This window comes from Staurois parvus, unplaced genomic scaffold (genome assembly GCF_062004578.1).
Source record: "Staurois parvus isolate SC_StPar_1 unplaced genomic scaffold, SC_StPar_1.0 ptg000143l, whole genome shotgun sequence".
In the NCBI taxonomy this organism is placed as follows: domain Eukaryota; kingdom Metazoa; phylum Chordata; class Amphibia; order Anura; family Ranidae; genus Staurois; species Staurois parvus.
The window spans coordinates 2,511,674-2,522,200 of NW_028317939.1; the positions used below are offsets into that span (position 1 = coordinate 2,511,674).

Sequence of the window (10,527 nt, forward strand, 5' to 3'; positions counted from 1 at the left end):
TGGGCCGATCTCCTGCCTTGGGCAGAGTTTGCAGGAACTCAGCGGTCAACTCCTCCTCCGGGATGTCTCCCTTCATGGCCAACTATGGGTACCAACCCGCGGTATTAACTGAGAGGTTCTCACCACAGGACATTCCGGCTGTGGAGAACCATCTTGCTGCCCTGCGTTCTTCATGGGGGCAGATCCAGAGGGCTTTGAGGGACTCGGCTTAGCGTCAGAAGTTCCAGGCTGATCGCAGACGGTTGCCCGCTCCTTCATACCAGGTCGGCGATCGGGTGTGGTTGTCTACTCGTAACCTCAATCTTCGGGTGCCCACACCCAAACTAGCTCCCCGTTTTGTCGGTCCTTTTCGCATTCTCCGCAAGGTGAATCCGGTGGCCTATGCCCTTGCCCTTCCACCTGGGATGCGGATCTCCAATATCTTTCATGTATCACTGTTGAAACCTCTGATCTGCAATCGCTTCACTACCTCTCTGCCTCGGCCCCGTCCCATTCGGGTTGACGGTCATGAGGAGTATGAGGTGAGCCGGATCCTGGACTCTCGATTGGTGCGTGGTCGATTACAGTTCCTGGTTCATTGGCGCGGTTATGGTCCCGAGGAGCATTCCTGGGTTCCTTCCGCGGATGTCCATGCTCCTGCCCTCCTCCGCGCTTTTCATACCCGGGACTTTGGTCTGTTGGTGGTGGTTGTCGCCAGCCAGTGCGTTACCCTGCCACTAGGTGCTACCTGTCCGTTCCACAGCCCTGCCCTGACAATATGACCTCCATGTATAATACATAAGGGGTGGATATGATCTCCATGTATAATACATAAGGGGGGATATGATCTCCATGTATAATACATAAGGGAGGATATGATCTCCATGTATAATACATAAGGGGGGATATGATCGCCATGTATAATACATAAGGGGGGATATGATCTCCATGTATAATACATAAGGGGGATGTGATCTCCATGTATAATACATAAGGGGGGATATGATCTCCATGTATAATACATAAGGGGGGATATGATCTCCATGTATAATACATAAGGGGGGATATGATCTCCATGTAGAATACATAAGGGGGGTATGATCTCCATGTATAATACATACATAAGGGGGGATATGATCTCCATGTATAATACATAAGGGGGATGTGATCTCCATGTATAATACATAAGGGGGGATATGATCTCCATGTATAATACATAAGGGGGATATGATCTCCATTTATAATACATAATGGGGGATATGATCACCATGTATAATACATAATGGGGGATATGATCTCCATGTATAATACATAAGGGGGATATGATCACCATGTATAATACATAAGGGGGGATATGATCACCATGTATAATACATAAGGGGGGATATGATCTCTATGTATAATACATAAGGGGGATATGATCTCCATGTATAATACATAAGGGGGATATGATCTCCATGTATAATACATAAGGGGGATATGATCTCCATGTATAATACATAAGGGGGGATATGATCTCCATGTATAATACATAAGGGGGATATGATCTCCATGTATAATACATAAGGGGGGATATGATCACCATGTATAATACATAAGGGGGATATGATCTCCATGTATAATACATAAGGGGGATATGATCTCCATGTATAATACATAAGGGGGATATGATCTCCATGTATAATACATAAGGGGGGATATGATCTCCATGTATAATACATAAGGGGGATATGATCTCCATGTATAATACATAAGGGGGGGATATGATCTCCATGTATAATACATAAGGGGGGATATGATCACCATGTATAATACATAAGGGGGGATATGATCACCATGTATAATACATAAGGGGGATATGATCTCCATGTATAATACATAAGGGGATATGATCTCCATGTATAATACATAAGGGGGGATATGATCTCCATGTATAATACATAAGGGGGGGATATGATCTCCATGTATAATACATAAGGGGGGGATATGATATCCATGTATAATACATAAGGGGGGATATGATCTCCATGTATAATACATAAGGGGGGATATGATCTCCATGTATAATACATAAGGGGGGATATGATAACCATGTATAATACATAAGGGGGATATGATCTCCATGTATAATACATAAGGAGGGATATGATCTCCATGTATAATACATAAGGGGGGAAATGATCTCCATGTATAATACATAAGGGGGGATATGATCTCCATGTATAATACATAAGGGGGGGTATAATCTCCATGTATAAATACATCAGTGGTTCAGATAGTGAACTCGGTGTAGTTATTCACCCTGAGGTCATCACAGAGGACTATCTACGTCTGGAGGAAAAGAAATGTAATCTTCAAACACGGAAAGGTTTCTTCACAGTAAGAGCTGTGAGAATGTGGAATAGACTCCCTCCAGAGTTGGTTGTGGCCAGCTCAGTGGATTGCTGTAGGAAAGTCCTGGATTGTTTCTTGGATACACAGAATATAACTGGATATAACATTTATAGGGAAAGTTGATCCAGGGAATATCCGATTGCCTCTCGGGGGATCAGGAAGGTATTTTTTTCTCATGCAAGTGCAAATTGGATCGTGCTTTGCTGTTTTTTTTTTGCCTTCCGCTGGATCCACTGTGGGTGTAGGATTATAATTTTTTTTCTATGGTTGAACTGGATGGACTTTTGTCTTTTTTCAGTCAGACCAACTATGTAACTATGTAACTATGTAACAATATGACTCCAATTACACATTTATCACTTCCATCAGCTCTACCCCCACAGTTATAACCTTTTGTACCACTTGCCTTCCTGAGGATTTACCCCCCTTAATGACCACGCCTCTTTTTGCTACTCGGCGCTGCACTAATTCAACTGATAATTGCTGCACCCAAACAAAATTTACGTCCTTTTTTTCACACAAATAGAGCTTTCTTTCGGTGGTATTTGATAATCTGTTCGCTTTTTATTTTTTACGCTATAAACAAAAAAATCACAAAAATTTTGATGAAAAACAATATATTTTACTTTCAGCTATAAAAAATATATAGTAAACTCAAAGTTGGTTATAAATTTAGGCCAAAATGTATTCTGCTCCATGTTTTTGGTAAAAAAAATCCCAATAAGTGTATATTGATTGCTTTGTGTGGAAGTTATAGCGTCTACAAACTATGGTATAGATACTGCAATTTACGACATTTTTTTGCTATACAGCGCTGTGTTAGTTTAACAGACAATTGCGCGGTGATGCAATACGGTACATAAATGAAATTTACATCCTTTTTTTCCCACAAATTGAGCTTTCTTTCGGTGGTATTTGATCGCCTGTGCGGTTTTTATTTTTTGCACTATAAAAAAAAGGCTGACCATTTTGAGGAAAAAAAACAATATTTTGGAATTTTTGCTATAAAACATGTCCAGTAAAAAAAAATGTAAAAATCAAATTTAGTCATAAATTTGTGCCAAAATGCATTCTGCGACATGTCTTTGGTAAAAAAAAAAACAATACGTGTAAATTAATTGGTTTACGTGAGTTATAGCGTTTACAAATGGCGGGAAAGATACTGGGATTTTTAGGTTTTCTTTATACTAATAATGGCGGCGATAAGGGACTTATGGCGGTGTTCAGCGACTTATGGCGGGACTGCAGCGGGCATTCTGACACTGGGGGGGTACTGACTTGGGGTCACAGTGACACCAATACAGAGATCAGTGCAAAAAAAAAACACTGACACTGTACTAATGGCACTGGGGAGGAAGGGGTTAACATTATTTTTCAGGGAAGGGTTATCTGTGTGAGGGGAGTGTTTTACTAGGGGCAGGGCGGGGGTGTAGGGGCTGAAGGGAACATCGCTGATCGGGAAGAGAAACTCTTCTGTCCTGACCAGCTTGTCCGGAGCTGTCAGGGAACTGACAGAAAGCACAGCTACTGCAGCTGTGCTCTCGGTCAGCTATTGCCGCCGATCGCCGGGTCATAACCGGTAAGGACCGGCTGTGACCCGGCGACTGACATCCACGGCTGTGTTCGGAGGGACAGGCAGGGCGGTGGCGCGCCTCGCGCTCGCTCCCTACCTGTTTACAAAACACACATTTTAGAACGTGGTTTTGCCTGCCCGTGCCACCCTGCCGCCGTATTTCTACAGTGGCCGGGCAGCAAGTGGTTAAAACAAAATGTTTACAATGGTATATTTAACAGGCCAAACGGTAGGAAAAAAGAGATGTTCATTTTCAGGGTTTTCAGACAATTAAATTGAAATTCCCCATTATCACTTTTTGCCTATTTATTTTACATATCTTTTTTTATTATTTTCCAAAAAATTTTAAGCACATACCAATGTACATAATGTGCAGCCTCTACACATAGGAGTTCAACTGTGTGATATCTATCTATCTATCTATTATCTATCTATCTATCTATTATCTATCTATCTATCTATTATCTATCTATCTATCTATTATCTATCTATCTATCTATCTATCTATCTATCTATCTATTATCTATCTATCTATCTATTATCTATCTATCTATCTATCTATTATCTATCTATCTATCTATCTATCTATCTATCTATCTATCTATCTATCTATCTATCTATTATCTATCTATTATCTATCTATCTATCTATTATCTATCTATCTATCTATCTATCTATCTATCTATCTATCTATCTATCTATCTATTATCTATCTATTATCTATCTATCTATTATCTATCTATCTATCTATCTATCTATTATCTATCTATCTATCTATCTATTATCTATCTATTATCTATCTATCTATCTATCTATCTATCTATCTATCTATCTATCTATCTATTATCTATTATCTATCTATTATCTATTATCTATCTATCTATCTATCTATCTATCTATCTATCTATTATCTATCTATTATCTATCTATCTATCTATCTATCTATCTATCTATCTATTATCTATCTATTATCTATTATCTATCTATTATCTATTATCTATCTATCTATCTATTATCTATCTATTATCTATCTATCTATTATCTATCTATCTATCTATCTATCTATCTATCTATCTATCTATCTATCTATTATCTATCTATTATCTATCTATCTATCTATCTATCTATTATCTATTATCTATCTATCTATCTATCTATTATCTATTATCTATCTATCTATCTATCTATCTCCCACAATTAACTGATGGAGATCCCATTGCTAGCTGGGAGACAACACAAGACAGTTCATTTCCTCAGAAGCTCTGACCCCGATGCTCATTGTGTTTGTATTGTTCTTCCTGCAGACAGTGAAAACTGCATGAAATGTCCTGACGATGAATGGCCAAATGAGAAGAAGGATCGGTGTGTTCCAAGAGTGGTGGAATTTCTCTCCTACACTGATGACACCATTGTTGCCGTATTTTCAGCTGTCTCCATCCTCTGTTGCCTTCTGACTGGTTTAATATTGAGGATATTTATACATTACCAGGACACCCCCATTGTTAAAGCCAATAACCGGAACCTGAGCTACCTTCTCCTGGTCTCCATCATGCTGAGCTTCCTCTGTGTCTTCTTGTTCCTCGGCCATCCAGTAGATGTGACCTGCATGCTGCGTGTCACCTCTTTTGGTGTCATCTTCTCAGTTGCCGTCTCTTCTCTACTTGCCAAAAGTATCATGGTGTGTATTGCCTTTAAGGCCACCAAACCTGGGAGTCCCTGGAGGAAATGGATGGGAACCAAACTGCCCAATTGTATCATTTGTGTCTTCTCACTGGTCCAAGTCATAATCTGTGTCACTTGGTTGTCTATTTCTCCCCCCTTCCAGGATCGAGACACTCACTCTTATCAGGGGAAGATCATCATTCAGTGTAATGAGGGTTCAGTTATCGGCTTCTACTCTGTCCTGGGATATATGGGGCTTCTGGCAGCTGTGAGCTTCATTATCGCTTTTATGGCCAGGACTTTACCGGACAGTTTTAATGAGGCCAAGTACATCACCTTCAGCATGCTGGTGTTCTGCAGTGTCTGGATTGCCATGATCCCGGCCTATCTGAGCACCAGAGGGAAATACATGGTGGCTGTGGAGGTCTTTGCTATAATGGCATCAAGTTCTGGACTTCTTGGTTGTATATTCTTCCCAAAATGTTACATAATTCTGCTCAGACCTGACCTGAATACAAAGACAGTTATCCGCTGATATGTATGGAGCAACACTGGGCTACCTGTAGTTATGGCATTATCTCTATTATTACCTATTTTAGTATTGTACTCGTGTTTGTGAATTTAAATATTTAATACTTACCTCTTCGGGACATGGTGAGTCTAATTGAGTCTCTCTTGAAGAGCTATGGACGCCACTAGTATCAGATACTTTGGGTTTGTTGGAAACCTTGTCCCCTGCTGGGTGTAGTGATTCCTCCCATCAGCCGTTACATCACTACAGAACAATGTAGTCTCTTAGAGAGGAGGAACCACAGTGACCAGAGGGGGACAAAGTATCAAAAACATCCTAAAGCGTCAGATACCAGAGACACCCATCACTCAAGAGAGGGAAGATTTCTGTCATCACCTTCCATAAAGGTAAATATTAAACACGTTCTCTTAGAAGATGATTGTGATGTCATTTGTCAGTGTCACATTCATTATATTTATCATTGTATGTAGATGTATCCGACTATATCAATAAATTCATAAAGCAGTAAAGGTGTACAGAAGAATGAAGTCATACAAATTACAGGAGCATAAATGACACGAAGAAAAACAGTAATGCAAACAGCAGGTCACATAGAATTAGTAGACTGAACGGAAGTTTACAGCCATAGTAATGGTGGAGAACAAATGTCTTCATCTTGGGGATGTAAGAGGGAAGGAAAAGGGAGTATAGAGAGGGAAGTTAAAGTGGAGCTCCACCCAAAAGGGGAAGTTCCACTTGAAGCCTTTGTCCCCCGCTCCTCATTAAGGATTGGCACCTTTGGGGAACGATTGCCCGAATTTGACAGGTACCCGCTCCCACTTCCCCTGCAATCGCCTGGGCGATCGGAAGCGGAAGTTGTCCTCCCCCCTCCCTCCCTGTAGTCTTTTGTGTCACGTGACAGGTCCCAGAAGACTATGGGGCCATTCAGGAAGCACAACGCTTCTCGCACATGCTCAGTGGGCACCCCGGCTGTGAAGCCGCAAGCTGTCACAGCTGGGTGCCCACACTGAAGATGCCGGCGCTGGAGAAAGAAGACGGCCGGTGAAATCAGCGGTGGTGGTGAGGACATCTCTGGACCCAGGGACAGGTAAGTGGCTGTATTTTAAAAGTCAGAAGCTACAGTTTTTGTTATTTTTTTTCCATGTGGAACTCCGCTTTACGGTTAAGGCAGGGTAGAAGGAGGAGAAATATTGGAGGAGGGTAATCAAACACGGGAGTGGACTAACAATACAAGCAAATAGTTCCAGTCAGCAATACAAGGCAATGTAAGTACATGTCATCAATCTTATAAAGTACAATCTGCATTATTTAGCCATATGGACCAAATTAGAATGAATTTTTGTGCCAATTATTTTTATTTAATTCTGGTATTTTTTCCATTTCACATTGGTAGTTTAAATCTCTAAGAGTGTTGACCACACTGGGCTGTGAAAGGGAATTCCATATTCTAACAATGGTGCGTTCAGCTGCACAAAGTAGGTAGAGAACCACAAAATGTAACATTAGGGGGTATTTGTTCAGTACCTAAATTCAGTAATGTAAGGACAGTGTCAGGTAAGATCTAAGTGCCCTATAATATCAGAGGCTAGGAAGTAGATAGCATTCCAGTAAGGGTGCATAAAATATGGGGAAAAATTCCGTTTCTCCACATAGTCACCAGCACCTAGGGGACCATGTCAGGTATAATTTAGGTAACGTGAAGGGGGTAGAATACCAATGATGGAGTGTTTTTTGGTCAAGTTCCTGGTGACTGAAACAGTAGAGCTTGTATATTATTATTATTATTATTATACAGTATTTATAAAGCGCCGATAGTTCGCTCAGCGCTGTACATTATAAAGGGGGACAGAACATGTGACAGAACAATACCAATACAATGCAAAACATGAGGGGATTGAGGGCCCTGCTCTTTGGAGCTTACAATCTAGGAGGGAGGGGATGGTGGCACAGGAGGAGATAGCTGTGGGGGATGGAGTGGTAGGAAGAGTGGAGGAGGTCGGCAAGTTAGCAGGGGGTGGGGTAGGCTTCCCTGAAGAGATGGGTTTTCAGGGTGCGCCTAAAGGAGAGGAGAGTAGGTGATAATCTGATGGGTTGGGGCAGGGAGTTCCAGAGGATGGGTGACACCCTGGAGAAGTCCTGGAGGCGGGCATGGGAGGAGGAGACCAGGGAACTAGAGAGAAGGAGGTCTTGTGAGGAGCGGAGTGTTCGTGCTGGGTGGTACTTGGATATTAGGTCAGTGATGTAGTTCGGGGCAGTATGGTGGACGGCTTTGTACGTCAGTGTTAGGATTTTGAATTTGATCCATTGCGCAATCAGAAGCCAGTGGAGGGATTGGCAGAGGGGGGTGGAGGCCAGTGGAGGGATTGACAGAGGGGGGTGGCGGAGATGGAGCGGTTGGTAAGGTGGATGAGTCTGGCAGCCGTATTCAGGATAGACTGAAGCGGGGATAGCCAGCGGCGAGGCAGGCCAGTGAGGAGGGAGTTGCAGTAGTCGAGTCGTGATATGATGAGGGAGTGGATGAGCTGTTTTGTGGTTTCTGGAGTTAGGAACGTGCGGATTTTGGCGATGTTGCGGAGGTGGAGTCTGCACGAGTTTGTTAAAGATTGGACTTGGGGCTGGAAGGATAGGTTGGAGTCCAGAATGACACCAAGTACTCTGGCCTGCGGGGCGGGTTTGATGGTGGCATTGTTGGATGTGATGGAGAAGTCAATGGGGGGTGGTGTCCGGGCTGGGGGGAAGACAAGAAACTCGGTTTTGGAGAGGTTCAGTTTAACTGCTTGCCGCCCTGCCACTGTATATATACGTGTGCAGGGCGGCACTCAGGCTCAAAACCACATTTTAAAATGGGTTCCGCGCTCCCGACATTTTCGCCGGCAGGGGGCGCGCGCACGCTCATGACGACCGGTGGGTGACACCATTCGATCCCGGAGGGATCAATCATTAGATTTCAGCCAGTGATGTCTGGCTGAAATCAGATGATCGCTCCCTGTCCTATCCTGTCCTGTGTTGACATTTACACATGACAGGATATGATGTCATTCTTCTCTGCCTGGACACATTCCGTTCCAGACAGAGAAGAAGACATACAAACAGTGAGTAAAACAGCACATTCCCACAGTTAGAACACACCTAAGACACATTTAACCCCCTGATCACCCCCCCAGTTAACCCCTTCACTGCCCTCTCACCCGTGTCACTGATCAGTGAACCGATTTTTACTGATCACTGTATCAGTGTCGCTGGCGACTTCCGATAGTGTTAGCGCCCCTCCCAGATAGTGCCAGATTGCCCGCCAGTACACCAGTAATCCCGTTTAACCCCTTGATCGCCCCCCCCCCCCCCAGTTAACTCCTTTGTGTTTGTGTGTCGTCGGCATAGAGGTGGTAGTTGAAGCCGTGAGAGTGTATGAGTTGGCCATGGGAGGAGGTGTAGATGGAGAAGAGAAGGGGCCCAAGGACAGAGCCTTGAGGGACCCCAACAGAGAGGGGGAGCGAGGGGGAGGTGGTAGCATTATAGGTAACGCTGAAAGAGCGTTGTGACAGGTAGGATGAGAGCCAGGAGAGAGCAGAAGCTCTGAGGCCGAGGGAGTGTAGTTTTTGAGGAGGAGGGGGTGATCGACTGTGTCGAAGGCCGCAGAGAGGTCAAGGAGAAAGAGCACTGAATAGTGGCCATTAGCTTTGGCAGTTAGCAGGTATATAGTGGAGAGTGCGGCTTTCCAGCTCGCCTTGGTGAGGACTTTATCTATGTTCCCCTCGCACACATTCTTGGAAGTACGGCTCATCAATGGTGGGTGATGTAGTAACTACCAGCTGGGACTGGAAACATCCTAGACAAACGTAAATATTCATACAAAATGATAGAAAAATGCCACAATATCCAAATCTATCTATTATCTATCTATCTATCTATGGAGAAATCTATAATCTATCTATCTATCTATCTACCTATCTATCTATTAATCTATTATCTATCTATCTATTATCTATCTATCTATCTATCTATTATCTATCTATCTATCTATTATCTATCTATCTATCTATCTATCTATCTGTCTATTATCTATCTATCTATTATCTATTATCTATCTATCTATCTATTATCTATCTATCTATCTATCTATCTATCTATCTATCTATTATCTATCTATCTATCTATCTATCTATCTATCTATTATCTATCTATCTATCTATCTATCTATCTATCTATCTATCTATCTATCTATCTATTATCTATCTATTATCTATCTATTATCTATCTATCTATCTACCTATCTATTAATCTATTATCTATCTATCTATTATCTATCTATCTATCTATCTATCTATCTATCTATCTATCTATTATCTATTATCTATCTATTATCTATTATCTATCTATCTATCTATCA

General features: G+C 42.1%; 1 protein-coding gene across 2 annotated transcripts in view; it reads left to right on the forward strand.

The window, feature by feature from the left end:
- Positions 1 to 6,649, forward strand: part of LOC149465140 (vomeronasal type-2 receptor 26-like) — a 97,739-nt gene extending 91,090 nt beyond the window's left edge. For both annotated transcript variants that reach the window (XM_089673628.1, XM_089673629.1), the window contains exon 3: positions 5,251 to 6,649. In XM_089673628.1, the coding sequence (XP_089529754.1) occupies positions 5,251 to 6,143 (893 nt within the window). In that variant the 3' untranslated portion in view covers positions 6,144 to 6,649. The remainder of the gene's footprint in view (positions 1 to 5,250) is intronic.
- The last annotated feature ends 3,878 nt before the right edge of the window (positions 6,650 to 10,527 follow it).